The 23886-nt window shown below is 46.5% G+C and overlaps 1 protein-coding gene across 3 annotated transcripts; it reads left to right on the forward strand.

Annotated features, from left to right (window-relative positions):
• Positions 1-7008: 7008 nt before the first annotated feature.
• ING4 (inhibitor of growth family member 4) lies at positions 7009-22538 on the forward strand. 3 transcript variants are annotated; one of them, XM_069866100.1, is made up of 8 exons: positions 7009-7138; positions 19215-19286; positions 19644-19810; positions 20003-20117; positions 20427-20535; positions 20846-20993; positions 21385-21446; positions 21667-22538. In XM_069866100.1, exons 1-8 carry the CDS (start codon positions 7102-7104, stop codon positions 21704-21706), a joined length of 750 nt encoding a protein of 249 aa, XP_069722201.1. In that variant the 5' UTR covers positions 7009-7101; the 3' UTR covers positions 21707-22538. The 3 variants fall into 3 exon arrangements, 2 of the variants coding, with proteins under 2 accessions (XP_069722201.1, XP_069722209.1); XM_069866108.1 differs by lacking the exon at positions 7009-7138 and adding an exon at positions 16770-16797; XR_011338223.1 differs by lacking the exon at positions 7009-7138 and having other exon boundaries at positions 18393-19286; positions 21667-21841; positions 21935-22538.
• Positions 22539-23886: the final 1348 nt, after the last annotated feature.

Raw genomic sequence — 23886 nt, forward strand, 5'->3', positions numbered from 1 at the left:
TTGGGGGGCAGAGGGGGAGGTTAATTGTTTCTTCTTGCTCGCAGACTTCTCACTGAACCCAAGATGGGTTTTCTTGCTTGTGAAATTAGGGCATTTTTGGCAACATAGTACATTTTTGCTACAGCAGAGTTTCATTCACATTTTTCTGCCTGCTTGCTTTCTTTCTCAGATTATAGTTTTGCTCACCTTGGAAATTAGCACAGACACAGCACAGGTTTATAACTACCTGTGGCTCTTCTCTGCATGTCCATATTCCATATGAACAGGGCACAAAATCTGGCAGTTTCAGTGAAGTTATTGTCTTGTATGCATCACCTTGAAGTCTGAAAAATTGCCTTGTTTTGGGTGCAGTGTCTTGTATTAAGAACGCTAGAGTTTTAGAAGTTGGAAAGATGTTTTACTGACTGTTTCAGTTCCCCAAGGAATGTCTCACAAGTTAGAATTCCTTGCAGTGGTTTTTCATTTTATATGTTCAGGTGCTTGAAATCGCCTTTCCTGGTCCCTGGTTTCTAATGCCTGCTCTCCTTCCCCTTCTTGGAATCTGTTTACTTAGCATCGGGATCCATATGGATTTAAGGCTGAACAACTCCTGTGTTATCAGTTATTTCAAAGATGTTATTGCTTGTGTTTGTGCAGTTTCCTGTTGCTCCTAGAGCTTTCACTGTTGCTCAGGAAGAAGCTAATGATTTTTTGCTAAGGGACTTCCCCATTGAGTTTCAGAAATGCCACTTTATTCCAGGTGTCTTTTTTCACTTGTTAGTGAGAATTTCTTATTTCTCTGTTTACTCAGAGTCTTATTGCTGGTGTAGAAATAATTGACGATACCTTACTGTCACTATCTTTGTCGTTTACTTGTGGTTGGATTAAATCTTCCTCTTCGGACTCCTGAGATTGTTTAACATATTCAAGCCCTCCTTTGGATCTATTCCAGCAGTTCCATATCCTCCTTACATTGGGGATTACAGAACTGGACACAATCCTCCAGGCGGGATCTCCCCCTCCAGAGCTGGGGGGGAGAATCGCCTCCTCGACCTGCTGGCCACACTTCTTTCGATGCAGCCCGGGACATGTTTGGCCTCCTGGGCTGCGAGCAGGCATTGCCGGCTCATGTCGCACTTCCCATTGACCAGCACCCCCAAGTCCTTCTCTGCAGGGCTGCTCCCAATCACATCATCCCCCAGCCTGTACTGAAATTGGGGATTGCCCCAACCCAGGTGTAGGACTTTGCACTTGGCCTCGTTTAACCTCATGAGCTTCACACAGGCCCATTTCTCCAGCTTGTCCAGGTCCCTCTGGGCGACATCCTGTCCTTCTGGTCTAACAACTGCACCACTCAGCTTGGTGTCATCTGCAAACTCGGATCTCGCTATCTCTGTCATTGATGAAGAAATTAAACAGCACTAGTCCCAGTACAGATCCCCGAGGGACACCACTTGTCACCAGTCTCCATCTGGACATCGAGCCATTGACCGCTGCTTTCTGAATCTGACTATCAACCACTGAACAGTCCACCCATCAAGCCATATCTCTGCAAATTAGAGAGAAGGATGCTGTGGGGGATCATGTCAAAGGCTTTACAGAATTCCAGATAGATCACACCTGTTGCTTCTGCTGTGGTTGCCCCATCATAGAAAGCCACTAGGTGGGTCAGACAGGACTTGGCCTTGGTGAAGCCGTGCTGGCTGCCTCTAATCATCTCCCCATCCTCCATGTCCTTTAGCATAGGTTCTAGGAGGATCTGTTCCATGATCTTCCCAGGCACAGAGGTGAGGCTGACAGGTCAGTTTTCCCCAGCGTCATCTCTTCCACCCTTTTTAAAAATGAGAACAATGTTACCCTTATTCCATTCACCAGGGATTTCTCCTGATTGCCATGACTTTTCAAATATCATAGAGAGTGGCTTGGACACCCCATCAGCCCATTCCCTCAGGACTCTGGGTTGCATCTCATCAGATTTACGTAGACTTAACACGTGTTCACATTCCTCAGGTGGTCGCGAACCAGATTATTAGATTGCATCTTGTATCTTGACTGGAAGGTGGGAGCACTTCTTGTCCTTTATGGAATCAGTTGTCTGTTCTTAGCTGGATTTTGCAAATTATTGTCGCTTTAAAAGGAAAGACCACGTAGGCTGGAAATCATTTAAGTCACCCACAAACAGTAACTGAATCTCAGCTGTGACTAATGATAGTATTGCTGGTCTATAATTCAGTTCAATCTTCAAGAAAGATTAAAGACTCTTATAATTTAAAGCCTTATGATTAATCAACCACATCCCTCTCTAGAGTTTTTTTGTTGGTTATCACTGCCGCTAAGGCTGTCATTCTATTTTACTGCTTTTTTTTTTTTTTTTTATCTATAGGGTCTTGTTATGCCTTTGTTCAGCACATTGAAGTCTTCTCCTATAAGATGATTTTTTTCTTTTGTAATTACAGACCATGATCGAGTCACTGTATTCATCTTTCCAAACAGTTACATTAGAGTTGGTTTAGGTGTCTCATATGAAGGCTTGGCTCCATTATGTAAGTATCCATCTATTGCCTTTCTTTTTCCTTTATGAAGGACCACGCTGCGTGGTGTTCTCTTATAACTCTTGCTACATTACGCCTAGATGGTTGTCTTGAGCCACCAAACTTACATTGCCATAAAGGGATATGAAGATCTTTTATTGAGACCTTTTTCTTTAAATTAAAATAAATCACATGTTTCTTCCTTTAGGCGAGTGCAACTCATATCAATGACACTGTGATTTTGTCAAACAGTGTTTGGTTAACTGGCTTACACCAATCTGGATGATCCCATTTCCTTTTCAAATACTTCTTAAGTAAAAGTATTTGCTGCTCTTCTGGAAAGCATTCAGAGCTCCAGAGTTGTTTAGAAAACAAAGTACATTGCTTCCATCTGCTTGCCAGATAATTCTTTTAAAGTTATTGATTGTGAGTTTCTAGCTATGCAACTTCCAGGATGTTTTATTTAATGGGTAGAACTGAACATCTTCCTAGATCTCATTGGCAATAGGTAATATTTTATTACTTCACAGTTTTAGCTACATCGTCCATCTTCCTTCCTAGTAGAGAATATGATTATGAGATTCAGCCTGTCTTCTATATTTTTATTGATTATTTTATAATCTTTATATCAACTAAAGGATATATATAATGTTTAGGATTTTCTTCTAATATTTTGCAGGTAAAACACCTGAAAGCTGCCCCAGTTTACTAACGCAGTTTCAGAACGTAGAATGAAATTGCTCTGTACATTTCCTTAACTGCAAGATAGGTACCTGTTCAGTCATCATTTCAGGCACAACAGATTAAATGTGTGTGCATGGTTTCTGCTTTCTGTATAGCAGAACACCAAAGTACTAGAGAGATGTAGTAACTTGGTCCAACAAACATTTCGATTTCATGTAGCGTTTATGTAATGAATGGAAAAAAAACCTGCAAGAAAAGAAATTGTGACACCAAAGAACTAGAGTCTATGCCTAGTTTTGCTGCTAAATTAGGCTATGTTTTTGGAATACGGACACAGCTGTAGTCTGGGGCCTTTGGCATCCGCTTTCATTTGTAAAGCTGATTAACCACCCTGGGGACAAGTGCTGTGGATCAGTTGTTTGATGTTTGTGAGAATGAAATGTGGTTGCATCCAGTCTTTCCTGAAGAGAAGGAAATGCAGAGCAGGGACCTCTGAACTGAGAATGTTAAAGAGTGAGGAGAGCTGAATGCGTACTTTGACAGCAAAAAGGGAATCAAACAGGGCTGTGAAGTCATAGGTCTCCTCCTAGGGTATGCGTAAGGATCGCTTTCAAGCACTGACCTTCACCTTGTGGTCCTCGGACAACATTTAAGAGGTCTGTAAAGGAACTGAAAAGCTGGAGGCTTAAATTTGGTATGCAGATGTTTACATTTCCAAGGGAAAATACACAGGCATCTGTAGATCAATAAAGGTTGAGAACCACCACTACTCCAGACTACTTCAGCAGGCTGTTCAGCTTCCCTTTGTGAGATGCCCGGGCTTTCTGGGCAGTCCACACACTCATCACTCAGGTCCTTCATCTAACCAAGAGGCATTTACCAGTTTAACAGCAGGATGTGATTGAAGTGGGGGTGATGTGTGATAACCCATTGGGGTGAGCAGATGTGGCTTTGTTACCACAACAGTAAACTTCTTACCAATATATGTGGCTAGGCGGGGGGTAGACGTAAATAGTCTTGTACTCCCACAGTATATTCCAATTGGGGAAGTAGCTTCCTCTGCAATCGCCTGTGCCTATGCTAGGACTTACACTCACAAAAGTGTTTACTCTAGAAAGTATCACACCTCTCGGCAAAGAACTGCCATGGTAACACTCCGTCTGCGCCTGAGGCTGCATCTGGAACCCAGAGCGATGCACTTCTCTGTGCTTTGACTTTGTAAAGAAAGCATAAATAGAGAAACAGCAAAATTTTATAGATTCAGAGCTCAGAAACTCGTTTTTGCTGGACTGGAAGAGTTTCCACTGCGGTGAGACTACAAAGGTCCATGAAACTGCTTCTCCCCTTTGTTTTCCAACTTCACAGTGGCAGGTCAGGAAGTTATATATGTTTGTACACTTTCCTAAGGTTTGCCATTTAGATTTTAGGCAAGTGTCTTTTCTTTTCCCTGTCTTTTGTATCAGCAGCAGCAATGAGGCCGGAAGAAGCTTGTCTTTCCATTTCAGCACTCTGGTGTTTTGACATCCTCCAAGCCTTGGCTTAGAGGATCAGGTGGGATTCCCAGGCTGTCTCTTAACCCAACCAGTCATGTCTAAGCCCACCTGCTTCTTAACTTCGTCTCTGTTCAGCCCGGCGGCTCCAAGCCAGGAATACGTGAGGGTTCTGGTTTAGTGCTGGGACAGTACACAGGGAGCAGATTTTTTTATGCAACAGCCATGTCCTTAACTCCTTAATTAAGAGCATACGGCAATTTATACGAGAATTTTGCAGTACTGTAAAAACAAAGTGAGGCTCCAGATTAATGTTCAGCTAAATGAAGGCAGCTGCTTCACACAGGAACTGAATAGAATCAGAGCCATGTTTTGTATAATTAAAAATATGTCATGAATAACCTAAATGATTATAGGAATAGGACTGGAAAACACTGTATCTTCAACAACACTCCAGAACACAATCTGTTCTCTGAATTATCCAAATAGAGTCACAGCAAGATGGTCAATAGCTCAAACAGCTGCAATTTGTTTTATAACAGCCTCTCAGCCTTACATTGCAGGCTGCTGGAAGACTTAATCCTGGTGTATTCATATAAATAAAGGCACGGTGCCTTGGTGGATCTTTGGGAGGAAAGAAAAGAAAGTCTGGTCACTTCTGCTTATGGCCAGAATCCAGCAGCAAGCAGTCCTGAGCAATGACTGTCCTTACACAGGATACCAGGAAAAAATGGAATTGCATAGGTCAGCAGGCAGGAGAAAGGCAAATCAAACATTTGCCAAACAAACCCAGCGCCTCCTAAACAGCATGTGATGCTACATTAACGCTGACCTCTTGAAACAACAATCCTGAATATTATAGACTGTGAGAACCAAAAGAAATAAGATCATTTTGTTTCAGTTCCTTCATAATCCCATGTGTGACTTCTCCCTCTTGGCCCAGCACAGCACCGTACCGTGATAGTGTACATCGATTGCTGGCGAAGGATGTGCTGGGGGAGTGTTCCTGAGCTCTGTAGCAAGGTCTCTGACCTAGAAGTGACTCCTGCTCTGAGGTCATGAAAGCCGGTCTGGAAAGATGGAGGAAAGAGAGCACGGGCAGACGCTCAAGTTCGTCTCACTGTGGTTTGGGGTTGTTAGGTGTCATGTTTGTACCCCAATCACTTTCCAGCCCTGACAGTCCCTATTTATCACAGCAGCAGTCATGTGGCACTGGCAAATGCTGTGGTGAAGGGAAGGACAGAGTGTAAAAACCACCAGCCCTGCCTTGCCCAGGCTGCCCAACAGCAGCATCCGCCTGAGCTGCAGGAACCCTCCGAGGCCAGGTGAGACCGCACCTCGAATCCTGTGTTCAGTTCTGGGCCCCTCAGCACAAGAAGGATGTTGAGGCTCTGGAGCGAGTCCAGAGAAGAGCAATGAGGGGCTGGTGAGGGGGCTGGAGAACAAGTCTTGTGAGGAACAGCTGAGAGAGCTGGGGTTGTTTAGCCTGGAGAAGAGGAGGCTGAGGGGAGACCTCATTGCTCTCTACAACTACCTGAAAGGAGGTTGTGGAGAGGAGGGGGCTGGCCTCTTCTCCCAAGTGACAGGGGACAAGACAAGAGGGAATGGCCTCAAGCTCCACCAGAGGAGGTTCAGGCTGGACATCAGGAATAAATATTTCACAGAAAGAGTCATTGGGCACTGGAACAGCTGCCCAGGGAGGTGGTTGAGTCACCTTCCCTGGAGGTGTTTAAAAGACGGTGGACGAGGTGCTTAGGGACATGGTTTAGTGATTGATAGGAATGGTTGCACTCGACGATCTGCTGGGTCCTTTCCAACCTGGTGATTCTATGATTCTGTAATTCAGAGACGAAGACGACCACAAAGATGATCAGGGGGCTGGAGCACCTCCCCTATGAGGACAGACTGAGACAGTTGGGGTTGTTCAGCCTGGAGAAGGCTCCAAGGAGACCTTATAGTGACCTGCCAGTACCTGAAGGGGCTACAGGAAATCTGGGGAGGGACTTTATCAGGGAGTGCAGGGATAGGATGAGGGGTAAGGGTTTTAAATTGGAAGGGAGAGGGCTTAGATGAGATATTGGGAAGAAATTCTGCACGATGAGGACAGCGAGGCACTGGAACCGGTTGCCCAGGGAAGCTGCGGCTGTGTTCAAGGCCAGGTTGGATGGGGCCTTGGGCAGCCTGATCCAGCGGGAGGTGTCCCTGCCCACGGCAGGTGGTTGGAACTGGATGGGCTTTAAGGTCCCTTCTGACCCAAACCACTGTGTGACTCCCCAGCGCCGAGGCGGCGGTGCCGGAAGCGGCTGCAAGGCCGGGCGGAAGTGGTGGTACGGCGGGGCCGGAAGCGGCTGCAAGGTCGGGCGGAAGCGGCGGCCCCGCCGGGCGGAAGCGGCTGCCGGGGCGGTGTGGGGCCCAAGATGGCGGCGGGGATGTACCTGGAGCACTACCTAGACAGTAAGGGCGGCCGAGGCGGGGCCGGGACCGAGCTCTGCCGCGGCCCGAGCCGCCCGGGCGGTGCCTGGAGGGGGCGGCCGGGCTGGCAGGGGCGCCGGGGCGATGGGAGCGTGGTGCGAGCCGCGACCCCGATGCCCGAGAGCAGCGGCCCTTGCGGGAGCGGGAGGACGAGGCTCGGAGCGGGTGTTTGTCTGCCCCGCGGGCCGGTCCGAGGAGTTACTCCTGAAGGAATTGCTGCCGGGCTGGCATTCGGCAGCCTGTGCTGGGAACAGCACGGTTTTCACCTCGGTTCGGTACCTGGTCTAGTTAAACCTCTTGTCACCTGTTTGCTTGGGCCTGGGAAAACCGAAGCTGGGTTCTTGGAACATTTTGCTATGCCAGGTTTCCTGCAGCACAGAGCTGATGCGGTGTCGATGGGTGTCGTTCCTTGTGTCTGTAGTGCTCCTTTTGTCACCTCTTGTGACTTAATTGAAGGAGAGGCATAATAAATTTCAGTGAAAGCCAAAAAGAAGTTGGAAGTGAACAGGCAAGGATCAAGGAGCTGTGAGGAAGGAGGGTGCAAAAGACAGGAAGAAGAGTTGGGTAAGGAGGCAGACTGTTAGAATCATAGACTCACCAGGCTGGAAAAGATTTCTGAGCTCATAGAATCATAGAATGGTTTGGGTTGGAAGGGACCTTCAAAATCATCCAGTTCCAACCCCCCTGCTATGGACAGGGACACCTCCCACTGGATCAGACTGCCCGAGGCTCTATCCAGCCTGGCCTTGAACACCTCCAGGGATGGGGCAGCCACAGCTTCCCTGGGCAACTTGTGCCAGTGCCTCACCACTCTCATCATGAACGAATTCCTCCTTATATCTAGTCTAAATCTGCCCCTCTCCAGTTTATACCCATTGCCCCTAGTCCCATCACTACAAGCCTTTGTGAACAGTCACTCCCCAGCTTTCTTGTAGTCCCTTTCGGGTACTGGAAGGTCACTATAAGATCTCCTTGAAGCCTTCTCTTCTCCAGGCTGAACAAGCCCAGCTCTCTCAGCCTGTCCTCATACAGGAGGTGCTCCAGCCCTCTGATCATCTTTGTAGCCCTTCTCTGGACCCGTTCCAACAGCTCCATATCCTTCTTATGTTAAGGATTCCAGAACTGTCGAGTCCAACCATACCTGTCTGCCACTAAACCATATCCTTAAATGCCTCATCTACCCATCCTTTAAATACCTCCAATGATGGTGACTTAACTGCCTCCCTGGCCAAGCCAGTTCCAGGAGTAACGATTGCTGAGCAAAGTTATAGGTTCTGCTGTGGAAGACTGCAGTTGACTGAGGCTCTTCAGCAGCAATGAGCAGGCGTTGGGAGGAAGGGGGCTGGCCAGGAGGGGAAAGAAGCAGATGGGCAAGGAGTAAGTTGTGAGAAATTTGCAGGGTTTTCCTACTGTGAGAACACAATTTGAGGAAGAGCTGCAGTGCGAAGATAAAGGAGTGACAGGCTGGGATTTGCAGCTGGGAGGCAGAGATGAGAAGGATGCCACACAGAGTGTGGAAAGGTGTGGGAGATACCAAGTCAGAGAGAAAGGAAACTGTGGATGAACTTGGCAGTTGAAGAATGCTCCCAGCAAAGCGAGATGCTTGTGTATCTCTTTGTCACTGTCAGCTAAAATCAATAAATCCCCTAGAGCTCCTCTGTCCCCTTCTAGTACGAGCATGCAGAGAAAATGAGGAATGCTTATTTTCTTCCTCAACTGTGTGGTCCTGCAGTTGAATTGGCGATTCTTATCCTGTTGAAGGTTGATGGTGGTGTAGGCTGTCGTTTTTAAGGTGTCTTGCTTTAGAAGAATTAATGTACTTTAAAAACGTCTGGTTAAAGGAAGGACAAAGCATTCTTTGCTGTGGTAGTTTAGCTTTTTTTTGCATATTCATGGAGCTCTTAAAGCCTTTTTCAATTTTGTCTGGTGTCCTGTATAGAATATGCAGCATTACTGCCCTTCGCTGGTCAACTGTAAGACACTTGCTGTGCTTAATCTAGAGATTCTTTGAGAAAAGCACATTGTATGCATGTCAAGACTTCCAGTCAAAGAGCATCCATCTCAGTCTTCAGTGAGTTAGTTTGCTGATAGGCTTTCCTACCCTGATTTTCTGACTTTTGTTAATTTTCACAGTTCCAGTATTTACTCGTTGCACCTGTAACACCTTTTACCTGCCACGCTGAAATGTGCGCTTATTAAAAGTTTCTGCCCTGTGTAAATTGTAATTGATTTTAAAATTGCCTGTGAATAATGTATTTTTGACTTTTCTAACTGGTCATGCTGTTCTTCTCCAAGCCTGCTTTGATCTTGTGACATCCTACTGGAACGTCTGACTTTGTGACAATCTTGACAGCCCTCTAGTAACCAGTCGTCTTTGTGGTACTTACTAAAGAGGCCAAGTTATCATTCTCCTGTTGGGTTCGTTCTTCTCCCTGCTGGCTGTTGTTGGCCGTTTCATCTGGGAGCTCACACTTGGGTAACATATCGTGATATCAATATGATACAGTCTTTCTGTTTCTTAGAATATGGTCCAACATCCTTTATCCATCACCTGTATTAGTTGTTCCTAAATGTACTGCCCTCCATAAGACTTGGTGGAAAAGTTATCTGTTTTCAGCGAGGCTGGCTCTTGCTGCCAAATTGTTCCTTCCATTCTTGTTCTTCCAGTCAGTATCTCACTCCCAAGGGATTAACTTCTCTGTTGGATCAAGAACTGTTTCACATGTTATTGGCATGAGCAGTGCAGCCGCTGCTGGTGGTTCTCTGCAATGCATTCTAAAGCCTTATGTAGCCATTGAAAGTACTTTAAATATAGTTATGTTTGGAGTTTTCCTTATTCTAGCTTGTTGGGCAGGATAGTTTTTGATACCAAATCAAGTATTTGATGCAAGTTGTAGTTTAATCTCAGCAAAAAATTATTTCCAATAATGAAATGTATACTCTACCAAAAAAGGTCCAGTCAGGCAAGTTTAATACTTTATATTTTCAACTTTGTTTAATTCTTTGAGGTCATCTCGGGTCACCTGTTCTGTTTCTTTTCATGCCTAGCTGACAGCTTTCAGTTTCCTCTTCCCCCTCCTTTTTACATTGTTTTAGTATTTTAGAAACATTCCATTCAGTTTTAAAGTAGTTCCTTAATGTTCCAGAACTTCCTGAAAATTGATACAAATAAATAGTCCAGAAGCTTTGGCCAGCTCTTCCAAAAATGTCTAGTATTTACATTTACTTATTGGAATGGAATTCTTTTAGTGCAATAGCGCTAATGCAGACACAAGTTTCAGCTGAATTCTCTTTTTCCTCCCGCAGAGATTCTCTTTCCTATGGTTTGCTGGCTGGATCTGCTCAGGGAATGCATGAGGAGTGTGTGATGAAAGAGGGCAGTTTTTCGTAGGACCTCTTCAAATCCTTGAAGAAAGGAAGGTGTTTGATGAATGAAGTGAAGATTGTAGGAAGAGAAAAGGTGGCCTCGTGCCTGAGGCAGCTGAATACCACTCTGACAAAGTGACTTGGAGGTTTGTGCTTGTTTTGGGGGTTGCACTTTTTACAGGTTCTCCTTCCATAGATTGTGCTTCCCTCAAATTGTGAGTAAAAATTTATAGTGAGAGGAGCAGTTGTGCCGATTGCTTTTTGCTGAAGTCTGCTTTGAGCAGGTAACTGAAAAGTCAGGCTTTGTACCATTTTGAGGCACTTTGAGAGATGCGTTTTTAATTAGCTGGCCACCTTGGCATTAGTCCCTGTGCCTCAGTAAATCCCTTGACCTTCATTTTATTGGTAAGGGAAGCAGGCTACTCCACAGCACTGCTGTGAAAAAGTGTTCTAATGTCCCAATAATGAACGCCTCGAAAAACTGATTACCGAGGTAATTTTCAGATTGAGGTTTGGGTCATATTTGAGGGACTCTGTATTGGGCAAAGAGAACAAAATGAAACTTTGAATCACTGCTCAGTCACTGGGAATGTGAAACGCTTTGTACAAAATTCTCATTCGGTGAGATAATTAAAAACGATGTGTTAAAATGCCTGAGCTGTGCATGCAGCTTCAGTTCTTTCAGTTCATAAATACTGCATCCTCTGCTTTGGACATCTGAAGTTCTCTTCCATAAGATTTTCATAGAGTAGCCAAGTTAACAACGGTTCTTTTATTACAAGGTGTCTTGTGGTTGCTTAGGTCTGGTGTTCCAGTAGCTTTCAAGTCCTTGCTGTAATTTGAAACCGGGTTTAGACCTAGGATTAGCCATGCCCTGGCCTTTGCTCTGAGCCATTAATTGCAAAGCATGCTTGTCTGAAATGTGTTATTCTCCTCGCAGATGTTTTTTTTGCAGCAGAAAAATGTGCGCATTCTTTCTGTGCTGACCATCCTGACAGAGGAACTCCATATCTTGTCTCCTCCGATCACCTTCCTTCCTCCATCCTGCTGAAGCTGTCCCTTCCATGACTACAAGGTCTGACAGAAAACCCCAGAACGGTGCCTGTTCCTCTTTTTGTTTAACAGATTAAGAAAATCAACTTCTGAATACCTTCAGAATGGTTCCCTTCTGAGCTGAGACACAGCTGCATACGATGCTGCCACCACTCAAAGCCATTCCACGGAGCATTTTCTGAAAGGCTGTTGAGTATCTTTGTCATTTTTGCTTTCACATCTTCTGCCAACGTAAAAACAGATTCCTTTGAGCATCGACTTGATCTTTGGGAAGAGGGAGCCAGGTCTGATGAACAGGGTGGGCGCTCAAGCACAGCGATGTTGGTGTTAGCTAAAAACTGCTCCACAGACGAAGTGTTGTGGGCTGGCACATTGTCTTGATGTGAACTCGCTGGTCACTCTTGCACACCAACACTTTCTGACCGAGGGTAAGAAAATGTCTACTACATTTGAACACATGCCCATTCATACTGGGAGAAGCGATTGAGTTGAGCCTTATCTCACTGTGACAGGTTAGTGCATGTTCTTTAGCCATCTCTTTGTCTCTCAAATCCCACTCAGGAACCCTGTAGTTCCTGAGCTACAAGGTTAGTCTAGGGTTTTCTGTCAGATGTCACATACTGAGCCTAAGGATTCAGGGAAGAGGAAGAAGAGGCATGTTTCTTGTTCCGTTTCTCCTCTTCCTTAGTGTTTTTCTTTGAGCATGGCTCTTTCCTTAGTTCTCTTCAGCGGCTGAAGTTAAGCATGAAAATATTTCCATTTCTTCAAATACTGCCCTGTTTGTGGTCTCTAAACCATTTCATGCCTGGTTCTGAGGGGAGAAAGCAAGATACTGAAGTGCTTTTCCTCCTGGCAAGGCAGCAGCATGGCTTTAGCATGGGAAAAACTATGGGTGTGAAGGATTTTGAGATGCGGAGAGGGACAGAGGAAGAATAAGAAGGAAGAAGCTAGCTTTTTGTGATAAGACTGAATGTGGATAAAGACTCATTAGAGGAGTTTGTGCTTGCTCAAACTTGAATGACTGTGCTTGGCTCGATATTTGCTTTCGTACTGTGTTAGGAACGTAGTGGAGGCTTTGAGGGGGAGAAAGGAAGGGTGACTGATACAGATTTTGCAGAAGATGAGACGCAAACACTGCATTTTCTTCGTGTTTGGAACTTTTTGAAGGGTTGCAGAGCTTCTTTGTAAATGGGTATGAGAATAAAGTAAGGATCTTTAGTGCTAGTGCACAAGTTTATCTGTTACAGCAAGAGGACCAAAGCCTGTACCCCTCCTCAGCTCCCTGGCGGCTGGATGTATTGTGAAATGGCATCTCTGCTCACCTACCTGTGTTCAGATTTCCAGATGGTCGAACTAGTCTGTTACTGCATAAAAGTCAGCATTGAAGGTTGCTGAGGAATGGTAAGAAAGCAATAAAAAGCGCTTCCATCTCTCCCCACCCCAGACCTCTGAGGAATGAGATTCTGCCAACATTTGGTGTAAATTAGATGTAAACACTTGGGAGAGTCGTAGGCAGAGGGCTAGGAACCTTGGTGAGCTTGAGAGGCAGAAGAACGTCACTGGCCTATGTACTCAGATAGCTGCTTGATATTCATTCCATTGTCTTGGAGGCAACAGGCTTAGATGAGGAGCCCTCAGCTGGTAAGTTAACATGGTATTGTTTAGTCATTTTCTTTTGAGTTTTTCCCATTTTTTGTACTGATTAGGGAGGCATCAGGTTTTCTTTGCTCCTTCCATTTGCTGGGTCAGTTGGCGCACAGAGTCGCACCAGTTCAGGGCTTGTCAGTACTCAAAAACGTACGCCAGAGTAAGCACAGAGCAAGAGGAGCACCACACACCCTTTTGAAGGTCAATGTCTTTCTCCTACAACTGACAAGAAAATGTCCTCTCGTTCCTTTATAACCTTGGTGAACCCAGTAAAACAGGATTATTCTTTGAGAGCATCTGACAGGGGTTTCCTCTATGCAGTGTCATCAAATGAGGGTGTGATGTGTATTGCTGTCTTAGCATTCCTAGTGGGCACAGGTGTGATTTCAGAACTTGCTGTAGCTTAGCCCTTCATTCCTTCCCAATCCTGCTACTACCTAGCTGCACTGCAAATACCCCAGCAGTTCTTTTATCTCTCACTTTACCTACTGTTGTTGCTCTTATCCTCTCCACTCCTCTTCTTACCCCTGAAGTTTCTCACATCCTACCTCAGATATGCAGATCTCTTAAATTGTTTCTGTGTTCAGCGCTGTTTCAGGGTAGTGGAAGATGCCTTCAGCCTTCCTAAGACATCGTATCAGTTGCATCACAGATGCAGCACACATGATTTACGGAAATTATGGAAGATCTCATGTAGGGGAGAGGACTTGGTGATTCATAGGCATCATTTGTTTCTGTGTGAAAGCTCCTGGCGCAGCCCACGCTAAGCTGATACATTTATTATTGTTAAGGATTGGTTTATTTAGAACTGATTTTGTCGTTGACTGATGTTTTTATCAGAGGTGATACCAGATGGCTTTCCAAGACAAAGAATGCTGCATTTTCTCTGCCTTTCTTCACTGACCCAACAGATATCTGATGTGACCATTGTGGGAAACAGCCCCGTGATCTTTTTGGCGATGGACCTTCCCATTGGAGATCCGTGACAGGCTGGAAATGCCTGGAGCTGTGTGAGTCTCATCTGACACGTCAGTCTTCCAAATCCTCCAAGCTTCTGAAATCAAGGTTGATCTTCAACACAGCAGTAAAGATACCTCTTCTGAAACTTTGCAACATCTGCTGTCTTGGCTGCCGATCCTGTAGCATTGAACTAATGTAAAAAGAAAAAGACAAAAAGATCTGTCCCAGAGCCTGGGATGTAGAGCATGGCCACAGGGTTCCTGGGTGCCCGAATCAGCCTACCATGCACCCGAGTACCATGTCTGTTTAAATGTAGGTTCTGCTGTCCCTTACAGAGCTGTCGTGAGGATAACACTGCGGGTTAGGATGTGTAAATTGTGGTAGGGTTGAGCCATCTGTGAATAGAGAGAAAGGTGTGTATTCTGCTCGGGCACCAATTTCAGTAAGCTGCATAGGAAGATAAATAATTAGGTGAGGACACGGCACAATAGAAACTGCAGTTGAAAGGGCCATAGCCTCTAAAAGGAGGAGTGGAGAGATAGAAAAGACATCCTTCCCCCTAATGAGGAAGCAAGGAAGCTCTTGAAGGTTGCTGTCAGCCAGTTGTCCTGCAGTAGACTTCAAGTGCTACAGAATTATGAGAATCGTGGGGTACTGGTAAGTCCTGTGTGCTTCCCCCGCAAGATCCCAGCCAATTTCCTATCTTGTGGGGCCAGAGAACTCTCCTTCTCGTGTCAGTCCCTGGCACAAGCATGATTTTTTATATTTTCTTAAGCAATGTGGTGTTCACAAAGTGCTGAAATCTGTGCTGTTCAATAAAGCAGCCGTCATTAGGTTTCCAAATGTATTTTAACATTTTCCAATCCATTTAAATAAATAAATGAATCTGAACACGGTGGGTTGAGAGGTGTCTTGGGAAAGGCACCGTTTATTCGGATGGTGCTCTGTGCAATGGACTTATTTTTAGGAACCTGGACACTGTCATGATACAAGCGCATTGTTTGGCACAGGTGAGTGACGTGCGGTGGGGGAAGGAAGCGTAGGGAAGGTCACCAGGCTTTGTAGGCTTGCTCTGTGTGTGTCTCAGAGTTAGCATTGGAGTTAAGCAGCTGAAGTTTAAATAGCAGCTGCCCACACGTGACACCTCACGTGAAAGGAATAAAGTAAGAATTGGAGGGGCAGGAGTGAGGTGATGGATTCTGACTTTTGGAGAGTGAGAGTGCTTGGTTTGTGAAGACGTCACCATTGTGGATGGCTGCAGAAGAATGAATGGAGAGGAACAACAAGGAAAGAGGAGAATGGGAGAAATGGAAGAAGAATGAGGATAGTGAAAGGGTAAGAATGTAGGAAAGGAAAGCCAAAGGTAGGTAGAGAGGCTTTTAACTTGTGTAAGAAAGGAAAACAAGGCAATAAAAGGAGACGGTAGGAAAAACTCAGTGAGAGAGCTGCTCCGATGTTGTACAGGGTAATCATACTGCGACAGGAATGGACAGGGCACTGTGCAAATGAACTCAGTTGCATTAATGGCAGCCCACGCTTTGGGGCAAGCTGCTGGCCTTGCTTGCATTTGCTTCACTGTAATCTTCACCATCCTCCTCTTCTTCTCTTGCCACTATGCCATTCATGTTGAAAGACACCCTGGCTTTTCTTTATTCTGTCAGATTGTTGCCTTTCTGGGACAGAGTGGCTGCCCTTCGCTGCCCTCTTCTCTGGTGCCAAGATGCCTGTGGGGAGTTTTTCCATTCCCGTGATCATTTCAGAACCAGAGTTATTTAGGTACGTTGCAGTAGACAGTGTTCAGTTATGAAAGGCTTGGATGCATCTTGCAATGAGAAGAAAGGGCAGATTAATTGTAAACAGAAAAGGAGAAATTTAGGAGGAAATTAAATAACCGAAATAACATGACATTAAATAAATAACGCAAATGTTTTCAGGAAAACTGAGGGAAAGTGTGTTTTGTTCGTAGGTATAAGGAAACAGAAATTTGAACCTGAGATGATTTTACTCACTGGGACTGTTAGGGCAGTTGTACCCGATAGCCGTCACAGCCCGGGCGGAGCACTTTCAGCAAGCGTTCTTTCCACTGTGATAAATTCTGTGATGTAAGAGCATCACTTTGTTTTGGTTTTAAGGGTAGATGAGAGCTTTTGAGCTAGGCTGCAGACAGCAGAACACTTCCACACAGTTCGATTAAACTATAGACCACAGAGGTTGCTTATTGCTCAGTTAAAACTTGCTTAGCTCCAGCTTCATGTTGTTGTGCTTTCTGTTCTTGCCGCGCTCTCGATGGATCATGGTTTGTAATGGTGTACTCGGCTTCTTTCCTCTTGCAGTTGAGTAGAGAAAGCATCTTTATAGCAGTTCTGATTACAACATTACTGTACTGTCACTTGCTTTGTTTTCTCCTAGTTTATTGACAAAGCGATTACAGGATGTTGGTCCAATAATAAATTTGCAGAGTGAAACATTTTGCTGGGGTTTTAGGAAATCCTTTTGCTGTTCTTTTAGCAGGGAAGGAATTCAAACGGCAGGGGTTTGTCTCATCAGTCCCTGTGGCAACCTGCCCAGCTAATGAGCCTCGGGAAGATAGATCATTGCTCATATGTGCTTGGCTGGTAAATGATCCTCCAATTGTGTCTGTGCTGGGTGTCTGCTAGACAGGAGCTGGGTAACGCCTCTCTCATGCCGCCGAGAGCAGAGAGCTCTGCACGTTTGGAGGCCGGTAATGAGGCAGGGGAGCGACTGGCCTGCCTGAGGGGCTGGCACTGGGAAGAGGAGGCCCTGGGAAGAGGGAGTCTCTGAAGCACAGATGGCACAGACCAGGCACGCAGGGGCAAAGGGAGGACAGAGGCTTTCCAGACAAGGCACACGATGGCATTACTGACTGATAGTGGCAGATGGCTGTAAAAACGAGGGCACAGTCCCTTTCAGGTTCTGGAGCAGAAGCAAACCCTTGCCCAAGTTCCTCCTGCTGCTAGAACATCGCTTTCAGTCATGGCCATAGTCTCGTGTAGGGTTGTTCTACCAAGAGAATAGCATCCTACTGGCTTTTGTGCTGGCTCAGGTGCTCGCTTTATCTAAAAGATTTCTAGCCCTGCTGAGGGAAGACTGACTGTACCCGGTGGAATTTGCGCTCTCACCGACTTTCCTTTTTAGAAGAGAAAAAGAAATAACTTTCATCTTTTTTAAAAAGTACAAAGACAAGAATTTAGAAGTCATGATCTTCCAGGACTATTAAACTCTGTGTAACTTGGAGGTAGTGTGTGCAGCACAAGAACAGATGCTGCTTCCCCCTAGAGGATACCTGTCTTGTCTGCTGCAGGAGATGCTTTGGAGAGGAATGAAAAGTAGTGCACTGCAGCGTGACCCATGTTTCGTTTGCTGTGCAGATTGAAAGGCCTGGGGTTGACCAGACTGGGGACTGCAGGAAGCAAAGTCCTGCTCTTGAGATTCCCAAGCTGGGTTTCATCCCCGCTATAAGTTCCCTTTGTGAGCAATGACAGGTTTCAGCATTGTGTCCCCATTGTCTTCTGAGATGTTTTTTGAGCTTAGGGATGTAATCTGGTCATCGGGTGCTTGAGCCTTGTGAGAAGTCTGTCCTCCCAGACCAACGTGGAAGGGCTGGATTTAGGAATGTGAAGACAGCCTTAATTTTGCTGCTTACTAGTTTTTTTAGAATTTGATTTTGCACCATTACCTGTCCTGGAATGTAGGGGAGCGATGTGTGTGCGCCGTGTGATTGCATGTCTGGGTACTGAAGGACACCCATGATCTGAGCATTTCTCAGGTATTTAAGTTAAAAATGGCAACAGCAAACCATCGAAGCCATAGCTCAATTACTTATGAGGAACCTGTGTGTAACTTACTGTATTCTGTTTGGGGGAAACGTACGGTGAAGGAGCAGCGCCTGAGCACAGCAAAGCCCGAAGTCGTCTTTGCCTCTTAAAGGAATGAATCTTGTGGCCCATGGGTAGCGCTTGGTAAAACCTGCCTCTTGCCTGCAGCCCTTCCTTGCTGGCTGAGTGCTTTTCAGGGAATGTCTCCACTGTAGAAATATGTGGCAGTGAAAAGAGTGGACGGCTGCTGGAACTGGTGTGTTGGACGGTTTTGCTGATGGGAGGCACACCTTCGATTATGCTCTCTGTGTGTTGGAGAGTGAGCTCAGGAAGAAGATACGTGTTTGTAAGTGTTTTTCCCCCTCCTCAACAAAAGAGGTATTTTTTTATTAGGTATAAAGGTGACATCAGTCAAGCCCAGCCTTCAGGTTGATGCAGTGACACTGGATCTTGGTTTGATTAGACAGGCATGGATAAAGGAGAGCTGTTTTCCTCAGCTTTGTCAGTTGGGCATCTGGTGATGTCCAGAGGCTGAGTAGCAGAGTGCTCTGAAAATGAATTGGCTGTCAGCGTTGCGTTGCTCATCAGAGCTCTCCAGCCATTTATTATTCACAATGTATAGCATCCTTCCAGGTGTTGGACAGACCACACTGAGGTTACACTGTTGAAGGCAGAACCAGAAGCGTGTGGCAGGGGTTAAGGCTGCTGTTCCCTGCTTCCTGTCCTGTCTCAGCCTGGCTTTTTGGCTCTGCATAGCATCTCCTGGCTCTGATCTCTAAAATGGGTGCACTAATATGGACTCGCGTTTCAGTGAATTAGCATTTGATCAACTTTAGTTTTGACATCCTTGCATAGAAATGACTCAATACGTTATCTACTGGGTGAATATGTTGTGTTATGATGACTGGCTTCATTATAGAGTTTGGATTTCTACTTTCTTGATGTAGGTCATTCTGCCTGGCAGCAGTTTTATGTTAACTGCTCTGTGTTACAGAGCTGAGCTCCTGCCTTAAATGGATCACGTTTTTATAGTCTCTCTCCTTTGGAGATGACAACAAGAGGAAGCACACTAATGTGCAGCAGGAAGAGGCATTGGGAATGGCTGGGGTGGTGTGTGGATTGGTATCAGTTAGCTTTGTTCTTGCCTTGGCATTGTGGACAAGACCCTGACTTTTCCATGTTTCCTCTCCCTGCAGGTATTGAGAACCTGCCATTTGAACTGCAGAGAAACTTCCAGCTCATGCGAGATCTGGATCAGAGGACAGAAGGTGAGGATTAGAGGTAGTTTTGCAGCTTGAACAGGTTTTCTTTCCTTTGCCTTCATCCTGGGGATCTCAGGACAGGGGAGGAAGCCCTACAGCCATGCTGACCTTTTCAGTCTCTTGATGGAAGTCACTGTAGTCCATGTGTGAGTACGCCCACTGAGAAGAAGGGCAGCAACCCCGTTATGCCTTCGTAGGAGAAGGGTGAGGACTGTTCCTCTTGCAATGGGAAAGAAAATGAGGAGGGTGAAGGAAGAGCTGCTGGGGAAAGAGTTAAGAGAGCCAGGGAGCAGCTGGAGGTCACTCTAGTCTGTGTGTGTGCGTGCATGTGTATTTTCATATTTAATGGTAAACTTGTTTCAGACCTCAAATCAGAGATCGATAAGTTGGCCACGGAGTATATCAGCAATGCACGGACCTTGTCTTCAGAGGAGAAACTGGGGCTTCTCAAGCAAATCCAAGAAGCCTATGGGAAGTGCAAGGAGTTTGGAGACGACAAGGTTCAGCTGGCTATGCAGACCTACGAGATGGTATGAAGGGAAGTGTCTAGTGCTTATCGTATGCAAGGCTGAATTGTAGCCTTCAATCCTGAAAGGCCCTGATCTCTCTTTTTAAGCCCTGCCCACTCTTGCTTCTCAGCTCTTAGCGAGCCCCATGCCCACTCCTCTTTGCCCTCCTGGGCTCTGTTCTGCGGTAACTCCTGGGCACTCTCGTCTTTGCAGGTCGATAAGCACATCCGGCGTCTGGACACAGATCTCGCTCGCTTTGAAGCAGACCTGAAGGAGAAGCAGATAGAGTCGAGTGACTACGACAGTTCTTCCAGCAAGGGCAAGAAGAGTGAGTACCGCTACTGGGCTGCAGATTGATACAGCAGGCAAACAAGTGACTGTGGAAGTGGTGGGGATGAAGGCAGGCACTGGAGTGGTGCAGATCAAAGACTGTTACGCTGGAATCTGAAGGACAGGTAAAAAGATGGTGACCTGGGCTCTTCTTGTGTGAGCAAATTCAAGGCCGCTAGATAGCATTGAGATGGGGTGCATGGCCCAAAGCCAGTATACACTCCAAAATATTGCAGTACTGAAGAGGTGTTTCAGGTGTCTGTTTTGGTGGAGTGGCAGATGCAACACCTTTTTATCTTCTTGCCAGAGGGCCGAGCCCAAAAAGAGAAGAAAGCAGCCCGTGCTCGCTCTAAAGGGAAGAACTCTGATGAGGAGGCGCCAAAAACTGCTCAAAAGAAGTTGAAGCTCGTCCGCACGTAAGTGGTTAAGAGGTTTGCGGGAATGAGGAGCATCACTGCGGATCAGACCAAGGGAGGCCTAGCCAGACTTTCTTGCAAAGGATCTGATCCCCACCCAGACCAGGCGGTGCGTCCCCTGTTCTTTCTTGGGATGCAAGAGGAAGGAAGCCTTTTAATTCTTTCAGGGGAAAGCAAGTCACTTCAGTGGAGGGGGGTGTGCCTAAAAAAGAAGAAGCATCTGTCCCTGGCAAACAAATGCATTGTCTTGGGAGCCATGAAGGGACTTGGAACCAGTTATTATGCTGACCACGTTATTCCTGTCCTGCAGTAGCACAGAGTATGGGATGCCTTCAGTCACCTTTGGAAACGTGCACCCTTCGGATGTGTTGGATATGCCCGTGGACCCCAATGAACCTACTTACTGCCTGTGCCACCAGGTCTCCTATGGGGAGATGATTGGCTGTGACAACCCAGATGTAAGAACCTGCACGTGATCGAAATGAGGGAGAAGGGGGCGGGGAGGGTCTTGCACAGAAGGTTTTGTCCTGCTCAAGTGGGGCCTGATGCAGCAAGGACTGACAAGAGGGCTTAACTCAGATTTAGAAGGGCAGAGGGGTGGCTTGCTAGGGCCTGTTACGTGCATTTTTCCTCAACGTTTTCCTTAAAACGACAGGTTATTTTCTTGCCTCCACACTTAGCGAGGGAGGTTCTCCTTGCTGACAATGTATAGATTCAGTGTGAATATCTGTTCCTTGATCGCTGCTTGGGATTCAGGAGTTTATGATTCAATGCTGGGAAACTTTGGTAGCCCAGAAACAATGATTTCCAAAGAAAACTGCTCTTAACTGGTTGCTTTCCTATCCCCAGTGTTCCATTGAATGGTTTCATTTTGCCTGCGTGGGTCTGACAACAAAGCCAAGAGGAAAATGGTGAGCGAACAAGCAACCTAGTGGGCCCGTTGGCCTTTGGAAAGGGGAGATCCTGGGTTGCAGAAAGGAGAGTACTGTGTATACAGACCTAGAAGACCCGTTAAAAAAGAGTATTTGTATTAAGGCTTTGTCTGGGACCTTAGTAAAGGTCCTTTGGTACTGTATGTTTATCGTTCGTATCATGCCGTAAGTGCTGGCGTTTTGCTTCCCTTTCTACCAGGTTCTGCCCTCGCTGTTCCCAGGAGAGGAAGAAGAAGTAAAATCCCGTGAGGCCTCAATACTGCTACAGGAGCTCTCTTCCCCCTGCCAGGGCCTCGTCCCAGCTCCCCCAGCCCCTGGGCCCTTGGCTGGGGGGGAGTCTTGCCCTGTTTGTGGTTTGGGCCATCCCTGGAATGGTGTGTAACCTCACAGTGGTTCCCGTATGTCCTGTATCCCTGGTTGTTTCCAAATCCCTAAGGGAGACCCTCTCTATGTACTATTCCAAACAGGTCTCTGAACCTCAAAGGGAATGAATGAGGGCACCAGGGTAGCCACCAGATTCCCAGGGATTCAGGTAGCCCCTGATTTTCCTTGGCTTTCCTTCAGCCTCCTCTGAGTTCATTGCCTAGTCTCTGCTTAGAGAACAAGGCTATGGCATGGGCGAAGGAAAGGAGGTAAGTCTTCACCATTTTAGGGCTTTGGTTTTCCTGGATCATTTTCAGGAGAGAGGGAGTAACCAGGCCACTTCTTAATCTACAAGGTTGGTTAAGAGAGTGAAACCCTAATGTATTCCCTGTCTTTAACCATTCCACTACTGACATTGAGTAGCCTCTTTTGTTGGGGAGAGGAGGAGGAGGGAGGAGTGTTTAGAGCTAGTTTGGTCTCTCTTATTCCTGGGGTAAACGTGCTGGTCTGGGAAGCACCCTGTGTGAAGGAGGAAGAATTTCTGTGGGAAATACGTGGGGAGAGGTGGCTGGATCTAGCCTCTCTTCTGGCTCAAATTCTCCCTTCCTTTTGTGCAGTGGGGCTTCTCCATTATGTTGATGATCGAAAGTTTGGGGATTCAGATCCCCCTTGTATAATAAGTAATTAAATAAAGTTCATTGAAACAGATGATCTATTTGTCTCGCTGTCACTTCGGAAGCAAACTATGGCAATTGGTCTCTTTAGTTATTCTTTCTTTCTCAGCTCTGCTTTTATTTGAAATGATGGATGCGGTGTGGATTTTTCATGTATCAATCCTGAACAGCGTTAGTAAGTGACATTCTGCCCAACCCAGGCTTCAAAATGTACCTAATAAACTAGCAAAAAGTTACTAAGCTTTCTAGTGGCTGTGAAAAATCTCTGCCCTTTCAGTCATGGCTCTGCGAGAGGGTGGACTTTCACTCACGTTTTTGTTGGATCATTGACTTCATCAGCTCTAAGATGAGGAGAGGCAGCCCCTTTCAGACAGTGAATACAAGACCTTCTTGATAAGCCTTTTTTCTTTTTTCTTACTTTATCTTGTTGTTTTGGTTTGTTTTTTTTCCCCTTGTTTTCATTCTTTTCCCCCTTTTTTGCTCCTGGTTCTCCTGGGGCCCTGTAGGCGGAGGGGATGGAGGGAGGCCTAGGGCCAGCTTATCCTGGTTTCCCCCCTCAGCACCCACAGACCGGAGCAGGCTGCCCTGCCAGACACTCTTTCCTTTCCACCCACTGCTCTGCCCTGTTCCAGAGGGTTAAGCCCAGCCTGCCTTTTCCCACAGGGTTGCTGACCTTGCTCAGTTCCGTTGCTGCATCGGCGGCCCCTGCTCCGGGCAGCCCCTGTCTGGCAGGGAGTTCATGACCTTCTTCATCAGCCCGTGGTCCCCTGGAAGGCAGGGACGTCCTGCCAGCTGCGCCAGACATACGGCTGCTTCAACGCTGCCATCCTGAAGCTGGACGAGGAGGAGAAGCACCGCGTTGTCCCCAAAGGTAAGGGCGTCACCCCACCTTCAATGGTACAGGTGGCCATCACCCCCACTGGAGCGGAGCTGGCTGTTTCTCTGCCACAGGATTACAGGAATGGTGGTGGCCTGGGTTGTTGTTAGGTCTCCAGCCAGAAGTTTGGCTTGGAGCAGGACACTCCCAGCAGTAGCACCACGGCTTTGTGCAAAGGCAGTTTGTTTTTGTGGCTTCTCTGGGCATCCGTTCCTGTGCTGCACCACTTTCCTGGAGACCAAAACCTTTTCCTAATGGCAAGTCCCAACCTCCCAAGCAGGAATTTGCACCATTTTCCCTCTCGTGTTGTCTGGCACCACCAAGAATAGTTTGACTTTGTCAGCTTGCAGCTTTCCTTCAGTTCCCTGGGGGCTGCTGTTAACTCACATCCCCATCTCCTCTTCACCCAGCTGAACAACCACTGCTGCCCCAGCCTCCCTTTGTGGGCCACAGGCTGAAAGCCGTGGCGACTTTGGTGGCCCTTCCCTCAATTCTCCAGTTTTTC

The sequence above is a fragment of the Phaenicophaeus curvirostris genome, chromosome 1, assembly GCF_032191515.1.
Source record: "Phaenicophaeus curvirostris isolate KB17595 chromosome 1, BPBGC_Pcur_1.0, whole genome shotgun sequence".
NCBI lineage: Eukaryota > Metazoa > Chordata > Aves > Cuculiformes > Cuculidae > Phaenicophaeus > Phaenicophaeus curvirostris.